Consider the following 19668-nt stretch of genomic DNA (forward strand, 5'->3'; position numbering starts at 1 on the left):
CTCCCTATTAATTAACTTTTCTTGAATTTACTTCATCTCTATCCATTACTGATTACTTTTATGAATTCTTTAGACTCACTTCCTCAGCTCAGTAATTGCTTTTTCAACTATATCCATTTTAATATCCAACCTATTTCACTGAATTATTTATTTGAGCAATTAATGTTTTCGTATCCAACCTGTCCAATAGGTTTTCTTTATATTTATTTATTTGAGATGGAGTCTTGTTCTTTCACCCAGGCTGGAGTGCAGTGACTCCATCTTGGCTCACTGCACCACTGCCTCCTCCTGAGTCCAAGCAATTCTCCTGCCTCAGCCCCTTGAATAGCTGGGACCACAGGCGTGTGACACTATGCCAGGCTAATTTTTGCATTTTGAGTAGAGATGGGGTTTCACCATGTTGGCCAGTCTGATCTCGAAATCCTGACCTCAGGTGAGCCACCCGCCTCAGCCTCTCAGAGTGCTGGGATTACAGGCGTGAGCCACTGTGTCCGGTCTTTTTTTTTTTTTTTTTTTCGGTTTCACTATTGTTGCCCAGGCTGAAGTGCAATGGTGTGGTCTCACCTCACTGCCCCAGCCTCCTGAGTAGCTGGGGTTACAGGCATGCACCACGACACACAGCTAATTTTAGTAGAGATGGGGTTTCGCCATGTTGGCCAGGCTGGTCTCAAACTCCTGACCTCAGGTTATCCTCCCGCCTCTGCCTTCCAAAGTACTAGGATTACAGGCTTGAGCCACCGCGCCTGGCCTATGCGATAGTTTTTCTATATAACTCTGTGTTCCTGGGAATATGTGTCAGCCCAGACACTCCACGTGAGTTTCAGGGTTTCTGGATCGATAGGTCGTAGGATACGGAGCCTCTAGAGCTGAGCTGAGCCATTTCTTCTTTCCAGTCCCTAGCCTCTGAGCTGCCAGAGACCCTTACAGGATTTCTGCCTTACAGAGTGCAGGGAGTCTACAGGTGGATGATATTGGTTGTAATCGCCCAGCTCAGAGGGCAGAGGGACAGGTAGGAAAGGAATGCTCAGTTACTGGCCAGCTTTGATGAGTCTGCACTTTTTCTAGGAGCTTCCCAAGCCCCTTATTCTAAAATTCTAAATAAATAAAGCATGGGACGGGTGGTGCATGCCTGTAGTCCCGAGGCCGTGGCGGAAGGATCCCATGAGCCCAGGCGGTTGAGGTTAGCCTGGTCAACACAGCGAAACATGGTTTCTACTAAAAAAAAAAAAAAAAAAAAAAAAAAAAAAAAAAAAGCATGGGCAAGGTGGTGCATGCCTGTAGTCCCGAGGCTGAGGCGGGAGGATCACTTGAGCCCAGGACGTCGAGACCAGCCTGGCCAACACAGCGAAACCGTCTCTTTTAAAAAATCAAAAAACAAAAAATATTAGCGGGGCTGGGGTGGTTCCCGCCTGTAGTCGCGAGACCGAGGTGGGAAGATTGGCCAAGGTGGATGTAACCAATACCGCAATCACATCCCATAAGTAAATACATTTTCATCTCTCCAGGGCTACAGGTAAAAGATGGTAATTGCGCACACCACACTTAGATTCCCTTTCAAAAATGTAATCAGAGTTTGGAGGGCCTTGGACTGTTTTTTCAGTGGTAACAGATACAGAAGCCACTGAAGAATGAAAGCCACGACTAGGTACAGCAAAGCTCTGCAAATGTGCTAGTCTGGAAAACATTGTGTCTTTCAAGCAGAAAAATCACAGATGCGACTATATTTTTCTTCTCGCTGTTCAGACTAGAATCCAGATGTTTAACCCGAGATCCAGGGACGGTCTTCAGAGAGTTCAAAATCTCCTGACGGTGCCTGAGGACCACCCACTTTGACGCAGTGGCAACAAAGTGTTGCTGGAGGAGGAGACAATATTGCGCAATGTCACTGCGCAAGGATGATGGACCAATCAGGGCAGTTAGTGAACTCCATCTGGCCAATCGAAGTCAGAACAGTAGGCGGGATAAGCGAAGCTGATGTGGCGTCTATCAGTCCAGCCTCCAGGGACAGAACTTCTGAAACTGGGGCGGAGGCGCTGATTTTCCCGCCTAAAGCATCCCCGGGATTGGCTACTTTAAGTTCAGAGTACGCATGCTCTGACTTTCTCTCTCTTTCGATTCTTCCATACTCAGAGTACGCACGGTCTGATTTTCTCTTTCGATTCTTCCAAAATCAGAGTAAGCATGCGCCGATTTTCTTTTTCCGTTCTTCCTACCCCTCCCCTCCTCCGTGGTGCATTTGTTATCTAGTTTTAATAAGGAGTGTATGTGAGGCAGGTCGCCATCTCAAATCTTTCCTGTCAGTTTCCAACTTTTTCAGGTATGGGATTTTTCCTGGGAACTCTAGTAACTTAACAAATTTGGGCCGGGTACGGTGGCTCGCGCTTGTAATTCCAGCAGTTCTGGAGGCCACAGCTGGTGGATCACTTGAACCCATGAGGCGGAGGTTGCAGTGAGCCCTGATCACACCACTGCATCCCAGCCTGGGCAACAGAGAGAGACCATGACTCAAAAAAAAAAAAAAAAAAAAAAACTCACTCAAGTCTTTCCTCCTGGGATCAAGTGATCCTCTCGCGTAGGCCCTGGGACTACAGGCGCACACCACTCTGCTTCTGTTAATGTGTGTGCGTGTTTTTGTTGTCGTTGTTGTTTTAGTAGAGATGGTTTCGGTATGTTGGCCAGGCTGGTCTCAAGCTCATGGGCTCAAGCGATCCTCCCTCCTTCGCCTCCCAAAGTGCTGGGATTACAGACGTGAGCCGCTGTGCCTGGCTGATTGCTGCGCCTTGAAACTCCCCACATTCTCTCTAAGCGATGGCGGGCTCTTGTAGTCTCAGAAATTCTAGCTCTCTTCTTCTAATAATTTACAAATCACCCAGTAATAGCCTCTAAATTCATTCATAGTAGCGATGCTCATTTCTCTTCAACAAAACAGAACCCCCCATCCCTCTGGCTGATCAGATCCATCACCAGAGAGACCATGTTATCTCTGGGACTCACTTCCCTTCCTTTATTTATTGAGTGGGGGTGTCAGCATGCCCCCACTGAATAAAATTACACAGTCACATCTCTGCCTCCCCAACAAGGGTCTGTACATCTTTCAGAGTAAGCCTAGCCCCAGGGAAACTACTAACAACATTAGCCAACCCCCACCTAAAGACTCAAGGCTGCTTTGCCCATAGGAAACCTGTCATCCCCTATCAATACTTCTCCCAGAGACCACTGGTCCCCTATTTTCATCTGACTTCTCCCCATGTCATTACTCAGGGACAGATAAGCCCCGAATGGAGAAATGAAGCACCTGATTCCAGGTGACTGAGGGTGGCCGGCCTTCACAGATTTCTCCCTCCACTGGACCAAAGCTCCTGCGGCTGGAAAGACTTGGTCTGTTTCTCTTGCAGGTCAGACTGCTCCCGGTGCCATGAATGGAGAGGACACCCTTGCAAGGAGACCCACGGTTGGTGCTCAAATACCAGAGAAGGTACAAAAGGTGAGGTAACCTGGAGGGGGCAGAGTAGTGGCCCAGGGGACCGTGTGGGGTGACCAGGTTTCTGAGGAGGGGAGGACAGAGGTACTGGAGACAAGGAGCAGGGTCTCGGGGGAGATCTGCATCCTTGGGAGCCTCCCATCCTCGCTCTGTCATCACCTAGCATCCCTGGAGACAAGTCTGTGACCTTGCACTACATTTGGTGAATCTCAGTCCATTCTGGAAAGTGGGAAGAGAGCCAGCCAGCAGCATTAAAGCCCTACTGTGTGGCAGGGGAGAAGCTAGGAAAGTTCCCTCATGTTCTGTCAGTTAGCCATGGCAGCAACCAGGACGGAATATCATCCCCACTTCCCAGATCCAGCACACAGGAAGCGGCTCCAGCTGAATGGCAGACATGTCTAGCTGGGTCACTGACAAAATTCCTTTTTTATCTTTTCCTAGGCCTCCGATGATATTGCCAAATACTTCTCTAAGAAAGAGTGGGAAAAGATGAAAGCCACGGAGAAAATCACCTATGTGTATATGAAGAGAAAGTATGAGGTCATGGCTAAACTAGGTAACAGAAAGCTCTAGGTACAGACAAGTCTGGGGACACATGAGCACCCCTTTTCCTGCTTTGGCTACTTCTTAGGCTGCAGAAAGTACCCCACATTTTCCATTTGTGCAGGGAAAAATCTCAAGGCAGCTTCTGGGTGTTTTGCTCTTCTGTATTCTGTCAGGGCTGAGGGCAGGGACTGGCCACAGTGGAGCTTATACCTGGATCCTGCACGTTTCTCTCCCTTAGGCCTCTGTTCTGATGAGTCCAAGTGTCTCTGTGGCATCCCGGCACTCCCACACCGTCCCTACCTTCCTTCTCTCGGCTTGTATCTTTCTTTCTTTCCTTTTTTTTTCTGAGTCAGAATCTCACTCTGTCACCTAGGCTAGAGTGCAGTAGTGCAATCATAGCTCACTGCAGCCTTGAACTCCTGGCCTCAAGCAATACTCCAGCCTCAGCCTCCCAAAGCGCTGGTACTACAGATATGAGCCACCGTGGCAGGTCAAAGCTTGTGTCTTAAGGAATAAACATTTTGCTTCTTTCTAGGTTTGAAGCCCACCTTCCCACCTTTCATGCGTAATACAGGGGCCACAGACCTCCAGGGGAATGATTCTGATAATGACGGTGACCGTGGGAATGAGGGTGAGTAGATGGGAAGGGGCTGGATAGGGTCTCCTCAAGCCCAACTGCTTTTCAGCTCAGCTACCTGGGAAAGATCCTCAGGCATTTGTTCCCTCACACACACCAGGGCTGAGTGAAAAAAAATTGCATGCAGAAAGTTAACTACAGAGGCCATTCATATAAAATTTTACAACATGCAAAACAAGAATATATATTTTCATAGATAATAAATAAATGGTAAATGTATACAAACATGAATGTGAATAAGAAGCCATCACATTAAGGTGACTGGCTGTAAGTGGAGGAGGGAGGGAGGGCAGGGATTGCTGAGTGCTGCACAGACAGCTTCAGCTGTGACTTGTCGATAGCGTGTTTTGTTTGTGTTTGTTTTTGAGATGGAGTTTCACTCTTCTCGGCCGGGGTGGAGCGCAATAAGGCAATCTCAGCTCACTCCGACTTTCACCTCCTGGGTTCAAGTGATTGTCCTGCCTCAGCCTCCTGAGTAGCTGGGGTTACAGGCATGCGCCCCCACACCCAGCTCATTTTTAATTTTTGGTAGACACGGGGATTCACCATGTTGGCCAGGCTGGTCTCAAACTTCCCGACCTCAGGTGATCCACCCGCCTCAGCCTCCCAAAGTGCTGAGATGGCAAGTGTGAGCTACCACGCCCGGCCTGTTTGTAGTTTTTCTAATATTCTGAAAAAATAAATCAAACCTAACAGAGCTGTGGGGCAATGTTGAGATCCGACTGGACTCAATATTATTCCCCAGACTTTTCTGTGTTTTGAAATATTTCTTTTTTAAACGACATGTTGTTCTTCCTAAGCACTGTTAATGAATCAAAGGACTGTTAAAAAAATGTTACAAGAGAAAAAAAAGGAAAGAAAATGTTACAACTGTAGATTCGCCAAAAACTTCCAGAGTTTGTTTCATTAACAGCATGTAGGTATTGGATAGGTATCTTAGTAGCGAGGGTGATTGATGAACACATTATGTAATAAGCATCGATGTTTCCCTGTATTTTATCAAAAGCAAATAGTCTTCTTATTCCCAAAGAACCCTGATTCTCTGTGATGAGCTCGGGAGTGAGTTTGAAAGAGTGATCCCTCATCCAGCACACAGAGAGCTTTCCCACTTGTCAGAGAGCAGAGATAACATAGGGTGAAAAAAAGACAGGTTCTTCGGTAGAGATCTTTGTACATTTCAGGAATATAAAGGGGACATAGGTGTTTACTTGCTCTTCTGCTGTGACAACACAATTACAGGACAAGGTCAGACTGTCCAAACTGTCTCCAATAGACCTATTACTCCCCAACTAAACAGGCCAGATTCTACCATCTCCCACAATCACTATAAGAGATCTGAAAATCCAGTGCTTGAGTGTCTGCCAAGATTTTGACATTAAAGGAGTGTCTTTATACTGAAAATATTTCAGAGCCACTGGAATAAATCATCCATGGTTCATCACACATTTAACAGCTTAATTCCCATACCATGAGATTCACCCATTTGAAGTGTACAATGATTCTCAGTTGTTGCACATCTTGAGTGGATACAGTTAGATTCCTAACCAATCAATTTAATTATTTGGAAAAAAGTAAAAGATATGTAAAGGAATAAGATGAGACTGTGATGGAGTTTAGTCCCAATTTGATAAACTATGAGATGGAAGATTCTGAATTGATGCCACAGATAAATGAAGCAACCATTACTAAACATAATTCAGAGGCATATCTCAAATAAGTCCTCAACAATAAGTGGACTCATAACCCTCTGCTGCAGAATACCCTCATGCAATAGAAGTCTCTCTAGAGTCTGGAAACCTTTACCAACAAAGAAAAATTCTGATGTGTTCTCTTTCAGTTGAACGTCCTCAGATGACTTTCGGCAGGCTCCAGAGAATCTTCCCGAAGGTGAGTATCTCTCAAATCTAAAGGACCAGAGAACCTTTGTCCCTCCACAGATGCGAACACTGGTAAGAGTGGGAGAATATCAAAAATGCCCTCACTGCCTCCTTCTCCCCATGTCTATCACAACACCTGATGTAGCACCAACAGCTTGATAATACTAACAGTTGTGATCCTTAATACCTCTTTTGTTTTCATAGTGATGCCAGATACTATTTTAAGCAGTTCACATAGATTAATGTATTTGATCCTTAAGAAGACCTCTATGATGTTGTTTCTGTTATTATCTCCAAATAATAACGAGTCACACACTTTGGTTGTCATCCATATAAAAGCCATGTGACTTGGCACAAATCTTCTAAGTTCTCTGAGCTCCAGACTCCTGGTCCATGAAATGGAAGTAAAGAATCATGGTTCATGTTTTAGATCATAGTTATCAGCAACATAATAATAAAATGAGGCTATCGGGGTACAGAGATGTTAAAGGATTTTCCTGGGGCGCAGTGGCAGTGGTAATCTAATCCAGAGCTCCAAGCCATTTAAAGCTCATTTACGTTTGCATTTTTTTTTACGAAGTTCAGATGTTGTTCACTAGGGCTTTACCCCATAGGGCCTGCTGGTGCTTCCATTGAGACACCCACTCTCACAGTAGGAAAGACCAGCTGGCCTCTGCTCTGTTACTGGGACCACTTCCATGGCTTAGGAATTTCTTTGACGTTGGCCCCTCCCCACTGTGAGCTCCTTGAGGGCCTTGTCTGCACCTGAGGCATCCAGGAAGCCCCCATTCCAGCCCAGGGGATCCCTCGGAGGCCCCTGAATGAGTGACCCCACGAGTGCAGATTCAACTCTGGTTTAGAGGGTAAAGGGATCTGGGAGTTGAGTAGCCAGCGTGGAGACCGAATTCAAGGAAGGATCATGAAAGGTATTAATTGTTATTATTACTACATTTAAACAGTGTTTACAAGCTCAGAGAGGACTTTCCCGTAGACTATTTTACATGCATTGTTCACTATTTCATAAGCGAGGAAGCTGAATAAAAAGTAGATTAAGAGCCGGGCGCGGTGGCTCGCGACTGTAATCCCAGCACTTTGGGGGGCTGAGTTGGATGGATCACTCGGTCAAGAGATCAAGACCATCCTGCCCAACATGGTGATACCTCGTCTCTATTGAAAATAAAAAACGAACAGGGCGTGGTAGCGCCTGCCTGCAGTCCCAGATACTCTGGAGGCTGTTGCATGAGAGTCACTTAAACGCAGGAGTCTGGTGTTGCAGTGAGCCGAGATCTTGCCACTGCACTGCAGCCTGGTGACAGAGCAAGACTCTGTCTCCAAAAAACAACAAAAAAAAGTAGCTTAAGATTGTTGGTCAGTGACACATCCCAGTGCAACCAGAACTGGTAAGGGTACAACCTGACTGAATTCCACATTCAATGTCGGTGCCTCGGTAGGGTGGTATGCCAGATCTGGTACTGCTTTCTTTGCTGCCTAGATTAATTTCAGCAAACCGTTTCTTTACCCCTCCCTTCCCTGTATTCATCTCCCCACACCATCTTGTTCAGCAGTGTTTTGTCCCCTCTCTATGTTTTTACATTTACGCTCCCAGCAGCTAAGAGCTTATATGAGCTCCCTCGTATTTTATAGAAGCTCTCCCTTTTGCAGACCTTATGAATTCTTAGAATGCTATCCTCCTTCCAGTCTTTTGTATACCAAACTCTCAATTACATGGAGATTTTTGCTGTTTGCAAGAATGTCAGTCTTAAAAGAGTGTGAAGATAAGCATTCTAGCCCTGGAAACCATATTCACATAGGCCATTCCTTTCCTGTCTAACCTCCCGGGTTTCTCCTAATTTAGGCAAGTGTAACTCTCCCCGAGTTGTTGAGAACATTGATTAAGGTAATGCATGTGAAGACCCTTTGTAAGCTCTAAAGCACTATAGAAATGTCACTCATACTGTTTATCTGTGACCTTCACATTATAAAGATCACCCCCGAGAACCCAGCAGAGGAAGGAAGTGGTTGGAAGGGAGTGTCAGAAGCATCTGCCCCACAGAACCATGGGAAACAGCTGTGCCCCCCGGGAAATCCAAGTACCTCTGAGAAGATTCACGAGACATCTGGTAAGAGGAAAGAATGCGGGAACAACCCCTCTGGCTTCCCTGGCGATGTTCAGGTGTGTGGACTGGGTGTGTGGCTTGGATCCCAGACAAGCCCGGGTCCAGGCTGGGCTGAGGAGCTCGCCCAGCTCCAGATGAGATGTTAGACGTGACCTCCAGAGACACAGACTGGAGTTCTCATCCATAGAAAAACCACGTGACTTGGGGCAAGTCTTCCAAATTTTCTCAGCTCCAGATTCCCGGTCCATAAGATGGAAATAAAGAATCATAGTTCATAGATTGTTTGGAGGCATTAAATTTAATCTAGAAGGCCTGATGACATGAACGGTGCTCAGGCGATTCTATCTGTGGTAACCTGGGATCATATCTTACTCAGCTCAGTGCCTGTTACCCAGTACAGGTGTACTTCAGAGATATTGCAGGTTCGGTTCCAGACCACTGCAATAATGTGAGTCACACGCATTGTTTTTTTGGTTTGGCAGTGCATACAAACATTATGTTTACACTACAGTGCAGTCTACTAAGAGTGCAATAGCGTTATGTCTAAAAATGTACATACCTTTATTTTAAAATCATTCATTGTTAAAATGCTAACAATCTTCTGAGCCTTCAGTGAGTCACTCTTTTTGCTGGTGGAGACTCTTACCTTGGTGTTGATGGCTGCTGGCTGCTCAAGGTGGTGGCTGCTGAAGGCTGGAGTGGCTGCGGCAGTTTCTTAAAAGAACACAACAATGAAATTTGCCACATGGATTAGCTCTCCCTTTCATGAAGGGTTTCTCTGTAGTATGTGATGCTATTGGACAGCATTTTACCCACAGGAGAACTTCTTTCAAAGTTGGAGTCAATCTCCTCTAGCTATGAAAGTCCTAGATGGCATCTCCTTCCAATAGAAGGCTAGTTTATCTACATTGAAAATCTGTTGTTTGGTGTAGCCACCTTCGACAGCGATCTTAGCTAGATCTTCTGGATAACTTGCTGCAGCTGCTCCATCAGGGTTTGCTGCTTCACCTTGCGCTTTTAAGTTATGGAGACATCTTCTTTCCTTCAACCTCATGAACCACCCTCTGCTAGCTTCACACGTTTCTCCTGCGGCTTCTTCACCTCTCTCAGCTTTCATGGACTAGAAGAGAGTTCGGGTCTTGCTCTGAATTAGACTTTGGCTTAAGGGAATGTTGCGGCTGGTTTCGTCAAATATCCTGACCACTCAAACTTTCTCTATTTGAGCAGTAAGCCAGTTTTGCTTTCTTCTTCGTGTGTTCGCTGGAGTATTAGTATTATTATTTCCTTCAAGAACTTCTCCTTTGCATTCACAGCTTGGCTGTTTGGTGCAAGAGGCCGAGCTTTCAGCCTGTCTTGGCTTTCAGCAGGCCTTCCTCACTAAGCTTAGCCATTTCTAGCTTCTGATTTAATGTGAGAGACATGCGACCCTTCCTTTCATTTGAACAGTTAGCGGCCATTATAGGGTTGTTAATCGTCCTAATTTCAGTATAGGTGTGTCTCAAGAAATAGGGAGGCCCAAGAAAAGGAGGAGAGATGGGGAACAGCTCATCGGTGGAGCAGTCAGAAGACACAAAACATTAAGCGATTAAGTTTGTCATCTTCTATGGGTGCAGTTCCCGGTACCCACCCCCCAAACAATTACACAGAATGGGTGATTATAGTCAATAATAACTTAATTGTACATTTTTTAAAAACTAGAAGAGTGTAATTGGATTGTTTGTAACACAAGCATAGATGGTCGAGGGGATGGATACCCTATTTTCCACGATGTGATTATTACGCATGGCATGCGTGTATCAAAACATCTCACGTACCCCATAAGTATATACACCTACTGTGTGCGCACAAAAATAAAACACACGGACGGGCGCTGTGGCTCACGCCTGTAATCCCAGCACTTTGGGAGGCTGAGGCAGGCCGATCACGAAGTTGGGAGATCGAGACCATCCTGGCTAATAGGGTGAAACCCCATCTCTACTAAAAATACAAAAGATTAGCCAGGCGTAGTGACATGCTCCTGTAGTCCCGGCTACTCGGGAGGCTGAGGCAGGAGAATCGCTTGAACCGGAGAGGCAGAGGTTGCAGTGAGCTGAGATTGCTCCACTGCACTAACATCATAACATAACATAACATATTTAAAAATTAAAATTATTTTAAAAGACTAAAAAACAACAAAAACAATTGCAGTAATAATATCAAAGCTCACTGATCATAGATCACCATAACAGATATAATAATAATGGAAAAGTGTAAAATTGATGAGAATTTCCAAAAAATACATTGCAGCATCTGTGAAGCACTATGAAAATGTGGTGCAATAAAAAAAAGTACGCCTCGGTGCCCTTAATAAACACGTGCTGAATGAAAGGAGGTATGGGTGGATGTTCCCATAAGTGAAGATGTTGGGAATCTAAACCTCACAATGAAAGGAGCCAGAAGCTAAACCTTTAATTGGCATTTGGCCTGTATTGGTGTGGGTCTAAGGTCTCAGCCTCTCTAAGCCAGAGAATGTGAAACACTGGGTAATGAAGGCCCATGGGCACTTGGGAGGGGGAGGCATCTCCTGTTTTTGAGAAAACAGAGCCTAACACTCTCCAACCTACCCAACCCTCATTTTTCAACTCTTCCCCATCATAGGACCCAAAAGGGGGGAACATGCCTGGACCCACAGACTGCGTGAGAGAAAGCAGGTGGTGATTTATGAAGAGATCAGCGACCCTGAAGAAGATGACGAGTAACTCCGTAAGTGAACCTTGGGCTCACCCCCCACATCCCTGCAGATGTGCTATTCTGTTATGGTACTGGTATCCCATCTTCTCACTTATTCCCCAAGTCATTCCCTTCTCATAATTTGCTAGGGTACAGCATTGAGGCTGAATGATGAGATTTCCCATGTTTTTTTGTTTTGTTTTTTTGACGGACCCTCCCTTTGTGGCCCAGGCTGCAGTGCAGGGGCACGATCTCCGCTCACTGCAAGCTCCGCCTCACGGGTTCACGCCATTCTCCTGTCTCGGCCTCTCCAGTAGCTGGGACTACAAGCGCCCGCCACCATGCCCGGGTAATTTTTTTTGTATTTTTGGGAGAGACGGGGTTTCACCGTGTTAGCCAGGATGGTCTCGGTCTCCTGACCTTGTGATCCGCCTGCCTCGGCCTCCCAAAGTGCTGGGATTACAGGCGTGAGCCACCGTGCCTGGCCTTCGCAAGCTCTTTTTACTCCCTACCCCGTATATCCAGGGATCCTCCCTACCCAGGATGCTGTGGGTTCCCAAACTCCAGGTCAGCCCTTTGTGTGGCCACACCTTCCTCTAGCCTAAGAATGGATAACCCAGGCGAAGAAGTCACTGTGGCATGAGCAGATGGTTCACTTCGAGGAACCGTGGAAGGCGTGTGCAGATCCTGGGGTAGGGCAGAATCAGAGTGTGCAGGGTCTGCAGGTCAGGAGGAGTTGAGATTGAGTTATCAGGCAGTGGGAACTCACTGCCACTTACTTTCCTTCTCTCTTCTTGCCTCAGCCTCGGGGATATGATACATGCCCATGATGAGAAGCAGAATATGGTGACCTTTCACGAACATGGGCATGGCTGCGGACCCCTTGTCATCAGGTGTATAGCAAGTGAAAGCAAGTGTTCACAACAGTGAAAAGTTGAGCGTCATTTTTCTTAGTGTGCCAAGAGTTCGATGTTAGTGTTTCCGTTGTATTTTCTTACAGTGTGCCATTCTGTTAGATATTAGCGTTTTCATTGATGAGCAAGACATGCTTAATGTGTATTTCAGTTTGTGTATCCATGCACCTACCTCAGAAAACAAGTATAGTCAGGTATTCTCTCCACAGAACAGCACTACCCTGCTCTCTCCCCAACTGTGACTACTGAGGGCAGATCTGAGTGTTTAATTTCAGATTTTCTCCTCTGCATTTACACACCACATACACAAACACACACACAGACACACACACACAGACACACACACACACCAAGTACCAGTATAAGCATCTCCCAAATGCTTTTCCCCGTTGCCATGCGTCCTGGTCAAGCCCCCCTCAATCTGTTCCCTGTGCAGCATGTACTCCCCTCCTCTGATTCCCCGTATCAGTCACTCACAGTTAATAAACATTCGCAAACGTTCCCCATTTGTTTGCTCGTCTCATTAATGTGCGCACAGGTCTCTGCACGTGTGTGAATATTTCTTTAGGAAAGATTCTTAGAAGTGGAATTGCTGTGTCAAAGGAGTCATTTATTCAACAAAACACTAATGAGTGTGTTCTCGTGCTGAGCGCTGTTCTAGGTGTTGGAGAGACATCAGGGAACAAGGCAGGCAGATGTTCCTGACCCCCATTCCAGAGGAGGATGTTTCTAGTTGTTGGGTTTCTTTGTTTGTTTGTTTATTTTTTCTAGAGAAGGGGTCTTGCGCTGTCCAGGCTAGAGTGCAGTGGCATGATCATAGCTCAATGCAACCTTGAACTCGTGGGCTCAAGTGATCCTCCCACCTCAGCCTCCAGAGAAGCTGTGACTACAGGCATGCACCATCATGACCCACTAATTTTTTTAAGGTTTTGTCAAGGAAGTCTATGTTACCCAGGCTGGTCTTAAACTCCTGGGCCCAAGCAATCCTCCCACCTTGGCCTCCTAAAGTGCTGGGATTACAGGCGTGAGCTGCAGCACCTGGCCTCCAGTTTTTATTTTGATAGAGACTATGCACTTCAGTCCTGGAGCAGGATTCTGCAGCAGGTGGTTGGGCATCTTGGCCTTTTCTCTCTGAATGATTTTCGGGTTCAAGGTCTGGGACGGTCCATTTGGGTGGATGTGGGAGGAGACACAGATGAAATCGTCATCTGGGGAACGTGGAAGAATCAGGAATACGCGTGCACTGTAGACCCTGTGATGCACAGGGAATAGAAGAGTCCACTTAATCTCCATGCAGGGGAGCAATTGGTGGGAAAGTCTCCTGGACAGAAGCATGAGACTGCCCATCAAGGGTCTCACCAACCAGGGGCCTGGGGGCTGGGGTGGGGATGATGATTCGGGAATGGGACAGTTCTTTCTCACAGGTACCATTGCTCGGTACAGAGGTGAAACAGTTGCGGGGAAGGGAAGGGCACAGGGGAGTCTATTTTAGAATAAACCATTGTGTGTGAATGGAGACATCAAAGCTCTATTCACACACAATGGACTTGAAACACCAGCCCCAGGTGGAGGCAGGATTGCAGCTGTTTTGACCGTCCATGGCCCATCACCTTAGCCTCCTGGTTCTCCCCAGCCTTAGAAGGAGGACACTATCATCATTATGCCTATATGATAGATGAGAGACGGAGTCCCAGACAGATGGTAGGCATCTTGTCACAGGTCCTAGAGCTGGGAGGTGCAGGAGGAGCTGAGTTTAGAGCTCATTGACTTCGGAAACATTAAGGAGGAAAGGTGCGTGTGGTGGAGGGAGGGAGAATTGAACAAGCCCCGGGCTCTGTTTCCAATCACAATGTAAAGGCTGTGGGTTCATTTACCGAAGACAAGGAGCCCCAGGAGAGAGAGAGTGCAGGGAGGGACAGGCAGTCGTGGTCACAGCAGGGACAGTGGGAGACAGAGATGTGCAGGGTGTCAGAAGAGGGGCAGGCAAAGAAGCGGGAGATACCCAAGGCCAAGTGTGGGCTGTCACAGCCACCAGAGGGAGAGGGTGCCAGGAAGGAGGTTGTGGGGCTCCAGGAGCAAGAGGTTCCCCAGATCTGTGAGCATGCCCTGCCTGGCACTGCAGGAACAGGTGGCTGCCACCCAGGTCAGTGTGGACGTGCCTCTACCTGTGTCTCAGAGGAAACAAATTCTATTTTATCCCAATATAGTTCTGTATTACACAAATGTAACATTCGGCTACTAGATATGGAGTGCCTTATCCTCCATGCAAATAGAGGAGAGCATACCCCAAAAGAGATAATGAAGGATTTTATTTTTCTTTCTCCCTGGGACGATGGGATCCGTAAGTTGGTTCCCCGAACCCACAAGACAGATACAAGGAAGGGTGGCTGGAAGATTGTGAGTTATGACAGGCAACATTTTTCCTTAGGTTCCACGGGTATATAAAGCTCTGGACTATCTGTCTATCATGGATACATAAAGAGTGAACATGGTCCCCTCTCCACAAATGTGTTTCTCTCCTTGCGAAGGGCTGAAGTTACACCAAGTTCTGATATGTTACTTTTTGTGGGGGGGGGGCGGGGGGGTTGACATGAACGCACTCTGTCGACCAGGCTGGAATGCAGTGATGCAAGTACAGCTCACTGCAGCCTCCATCTCCCAGGCTCAAGGGATTCTCCCACTTCAGCTTCCGATCTAGTTGGGACTACAGGCACACGCCACCACACCCAGCTCGTTTTTGTATTTTTTTGTAGAAACGGCATCCACTATGTTGCCCAGACTGGGGTGGATCCCCCGGCCTCAGGCAATCCTCCTGCCTCAGCCTCCCAAAGTGCTGGGATGGCAAGTGTGAGCCACCTCGCCAGGCCTTCACTTTCTTTAATGAACAGTTATCAGAGTTTCATCTTAGAGGCAAAAGTGGCTACTGCCAGCCAATCTGCGTGTGGTGTTGGAGGGGAATCTGGCTGGTTCAGACATTTCTAATGAACTTTTAAATTAATCTACCTGATGATTATCCTGAGGCCCTTTCCAGCTCCGTGTTTTTTTGATTCAGGGTTTGGAGTTTTTCAGAGGCTTTGTTACAAAGATCGTCTCCTGGATGGGTGCGGTGTCCCATGCTGTAATGGCAGCACTTTGGAAGGCCGAGGCAGGCAGATCACTTGACGTCAGGAGTTGGAGACTAGCCTGGCCAACAGGGTGAAACCCCCGTCTCTACTAAAAATACAGAACTCAGCTGGCCATGGTGGCAGGCCTCTGTGAATTCCAGTTACAGTGGGGAGTGAAGCAGGAGAATCCCTTGAACCTGGGAGATAGAGTGTACAGTAAGCCGAGATCACACCACTGCACTCCAGCCTGGGCGACAGAGTAAGTCTGTCTCAAAAAACAAACAGCATCTCTCGCCTACAGTGATCTGAGCTGTGGTCTTGTCTCCTTGGGTTTCTCTATCAGTCTGATCTCATCTACTCTATCTCCCAGGAATGCCTCAATATTTCTGGTGGACCACTGACACATTTTCTTATTTTCCTCTACTCTTAAGAATTGACCCTCGAAAACATTTTCTTCCCAGTTCAATGGAATGTTGAGTGGGGCATGGGATCTATCTGCCATCTTGCTCCAATCATCTGATTTTAGATATTTTATGTCTATTTGTCACTATATGAGTGTATTTTTTCTCAATTTGGTTTTCTAAATGGTTAATATTGGTATGTAGGAAACCTATCTATATATATATAATATTTTGTTACCTGTCTGGGAGCAGCTTCCCCTGCATTTTGGCACAAGACTCAATATGTTTTATTCTCCAAAAGGAAAGTAACAGGCTGGGCGCAGTGGCTCATGCCAGTAATCCCAGCACTTTGGGAGACTGAGGCGGGCGGATCACCTAAGGTCAGGGGTTCGAGACCAGCCTGGCCAAGACGGTGAATCCCCTTCTCTACTAAAAATACAATAAATAAAAAAAATTAGCCGGTCATTGGTGGTGCTCACCTGTAGTCCCAGCTACTAGGGTAGCTGAGGCGGGAGGATCATTTGAACTCAGGAGGCGAAGATTGCAATGAGTCGAGATCGCGCCACTGCACTCCAGCCCGGGCAACAGAGATTCTATCTCTAAATAAAAAAGATAAAGAAAAAAAGAAAATTCACTTCACAGGAAAGAGATAGTTATAAGAGGATACTTTATGGATGATTTCATAGGGGAGAATGATGGAAAGAAAGGATATATATATATATATATATACATACATATGTATATATATATACATATGTATGTATATGTATATATATATAAAACAGAGCTGAGCAATTCACTGGGACAATCACCAGAACTGCCTTTTTCTCCAAAAATAGTACCCCAAGCTACACTACCACTGGTTCTTCTAGTCCTTCCCACTATTCCACATCCTCAAATTGTCAGTTTTCTTATTGGGATAATTTTCCTCTGCCCAGATCTGGGTCCTCCATAACACTTAACACTGTCTTCGAGTGTTTGAATGCCCATTGCTTTAGCTCAGGTTCCCAAGGAAACAGGCTTTGAGCCATACAGGACACCTCTAGACAGACTATACTGAGAATGCCTAGAATGGTGCATGGCGAGAGGAGAGAAGAGGGAATTACGTACCTGACTCTCACTCCTGGTTCCTTTTCTTATTGGTCAAAATTTACCCCACAGGTGCGAACTCCCCTACACTTCTAGATTGCATCAACCACCCCTTTGACAGCTGTCTAGGAAGCCAGATCCCACACTTGGAAGTGTAGTGTTTCATACAATCCAAAAGTGTTAGCAGAGGCCAGGCGTGGTGGCTCACGCCTGTAATCCCAGCACTGTGGGAGGCCAAGGCAGGCGGATCATGAGGTCAGGAGTTCGAGACCATCCTGGCCAGCATGGGGAAACCCCGTCTCTACTAAAAGTATAGAAATTAGTTGGGCATGATGGTACACGCCTGTAATCCCAGCCACGCGGGAGGCTGAGGAAGGAGAATCGCTGGACCCTGGGCGGCAGAGGTTGCAATGAGCTGAGATTGCACCATTGCACTCCAGCCTGGGCAACAGAGGGTGATTCTACCTCAAAAACAAACAAAAAAAAGCAAAACAAAAAATAAAAAGTGGTAGCAGAAATCAGAAAGTCCAGATATGTAGGTAATTGGCCTTGTTGTACAGCAGCAGCCAAAGGTGAACGCTAAATGCTCCCAGGCAAGTCCTAAGTTCATCAAGTAACTGGAGTACCCATCTGTGTTAGTTAATTGCCTTTATCTGAAGGAAAAATAAAACTCATATCTCTATGACAAGCAGGTGCTTACAGCTTGGAGCAAGGCACCTAGGTTAAACTCCCCTGGTGACAGGGAGACAGGGAGACAGGGAGACAGGGACATCATCTTCCTCGACGTTCACCTTTCAAAGAGATGGCTCCATGGCCCTGAAGAAAGACATTCCTGGTGGCGGTGCTTGGTGGCTCACGCCTGTAATCCCAACACTTTCGGAGGCTGAGGCTGGAGGATCACTTGAGGCCTGGAGTTCAAGTTCAAGACATTCCTGGGTTCTAGGGTGGACAGAGGCTTACATATCAAAGGAAGAGTTTATAAATACAAATTTTCTCAAGGAATTGCTCTAAGGAAAGTGAAATGGGGAAGGTCTCTTCTTGCTCTTTTGGCAACAGGAAAATCTCCATTTTATGTTTAGTTACGCTTACAATTTCCCCCTTTTGTTATTCTTTTATAGTAACAGTACAATTTTCTAATTATCTCCACTGCTTTGAAATGGGGCTCATTGGCACTGCAGAAGCTGGTTCATTCGCACAGTCAGCTTTCACGTTCCCTCTTTTGATCAAGATCTTTCTTTGAAAACCTCACAAACCTCAGGTGATCCATCCGCCTCAGCCTCCCAAAGTGCTGGGATTACAGGCACAAGCCACTGTGCCCGGCCCTATAACCAATGTTTTAAATTATATCCCTCTAGAGAGAGTGAGCAGAGGTGTCTGTGTATGTCTGTATTGTGCTTTGTATTTTACAGAACATTTACTCTTTATAAAGCACATATTTCTAACCTATGAAAACATCAAATGGAAAGGGGATGGGAATACCTTTGATACATGTCCACTTCCCGTGAGACAAAATTTTAAGAAGAAAATTTTCTTTAGGAATCAGTCCTCCCCCAGGCCTTACAATGTCTGGCTTACTGTCAACCTGTGGGTCAGTCCATCAACCCTACAGGACCTCATATCCCTCCCTTCTGAAATGCCTACCTCTTCCCTTCCCTTCCCCCCAACCATCAGAAAACAGGCAGAGATATACACAGCCATCAGCTTCTCAAACTTGATTTTATTGTAATCATCGCCATTGGTGGTGAGGATTTGTCCAATTTGGTTTCTCCATTTTTCACCAGTTCTCCCCAGCCTGTGAAGAAGATCCTTCAGATGCTTATGGGTCTTCTTCGTCCACTGGTGGGTCTTCTTCCTCCTTGGCAGATGTTTCAGCCGATATTTCTAGGACTTCATCCTCTTCCTCTTGGACTGGATTGATGGAGTGCTCTGGGGAGTGATCCTTCTCCAGTTGATTTGAATATATTTTCTTAACCTTCCTGTAGCGAACCACTAATAGTGTTGAGTATTCAGATGTTTTCTTCTCTTTCAAATTCGGTTCGGGGGCCGAGTCCCTGTTTGGTGTCTCCTGAATCTGTTAAGAAAACAGAGAGAGACCAGAAAGACATTATTCTGGGTGAATAGGATAGAGACTGGATAGCAAGGGGGGCTTCATGAGAAGGAGGAATGCAGGTTGAGGAAGGGGTTTGATCCAGAGAAGAACAAGGTTGAATCACAGGGTAGGGATCTATGGGGAAGAAGAAGAGGAGCATGGGTAGGGTCATCTGTTAGTCCAAACTGCACCATTTTGTAAGTTCTTTGCTATTTCGCAGACCTTGGTCAAAGTGAAACATCCCATGGGGGTTCAGGCCGTGAGAAACATCCTGCCTAACCACCTGTCCACAAGGCAGACAAAGGCCCAACTAAAGAAACATCCCTATCATATCTTGCTTGGCAAAGTTCTAAGGAGCACCACAATGATATTCCACCAGAAAAAGGGCCAAACCACCTGATCATAAGAACATCTTATCAATATCCTGCAGGGCAGCAAGCCATACTGCCCAGGGCCCTCCCACCCATACCTATAAGCACCCCAGCCTGTCAGCGGCAGTGGGCTCTGGCATTAAGCGGGTCCCCCACTTCCACAATTGTCTGCAATATTCCTGTGTTGCTGTTTGAGCCCCCCTGCTCTGTGTGTCTTTCTTTCACCCTCACCTTCGCTTCAAAACCTAACAATCATACCTCATCATTTTCATCGTTGCATTCACAGGGGCTCTTCCTCTTCTCCCCATTGGTGCTGGGAGGTTTACTATCCAT

The 19668-nt window shown here is 46.4% G+C and overlaps 2 protein-coding genes across 6 annotated transcripts; one reads left to right on the plus strand and one right to left on the minus strand.

Annotated features, from left to right (window-relative positions):
- Positions 1-3415: 3415 nt before the first annotated feature.
- Positions 3416-11396, plus strand: LOC115830472 (protein SSX7-like). Of its 5 annotated transcripts, none has more exons than XM_030808900.1 (7): positions 3416-3484; positions 3645-3770; positions 3923-4037; positions 4563-4658; positions 6502-6551; positions 8526-8661; positions 11296-11396. In XM_030808900.1, exons 1-7 carry the CDS (start codon positions 3416-3418, stop codon positions 11394-11396), a joined length of 693 nt encoding a protein of 230 aa, XP_030664760.1. The 5 variants fall into 5 exon arrangements, with proteins under 5 accessions (XP_030664760.1, XP_030664762.1, XP_030664761.1 ...); XM_030808902.1 differs by lacking the exon at positions 3645-3770 and adding an exon at positions 10161-10265; XM_030808901.1 differs by lacking the exon at positions 3645-3770 and adding an exon at positions 10161-10309 and having other exon boundaries at positions 11296-11355.
- Positions 11397-18691: 7295 nt separating this feature from the next.
- LOC115834142 (sperm protein associated with the nucleus on the X chromosome N1-like) lies at positions 18692-19668 on the minus strand. The gene is made up of 2 exons (XM_030808907.1): positions 19594-19668; positions 18692-18946 (listed from the first exon to the last, which is right to left on the minus strand). Exons 1-2 carry the CDS (start codon positions 19666-19668, stop codon positions 18692-18694), a joined length of 330 nt encoding a protein of 109 aa, XP_030664767.1.

This window comes from Nomascus leucogenys, unplaced genomic scaffold, assembly GCF_006542625.1.
Source record: "Nomascus leucogenys isolate Asia unplaced genomic scaffold, Asia_NLE_v1 001207F_48251_qpd_obj, whole genome shotgun sequence".
Lineage (NCBI taxonomy): Eukaryota > Metazoa > Chordata > Mammalia > Primates > Hylobatidae > Nomascus > Nomascus leucogenys.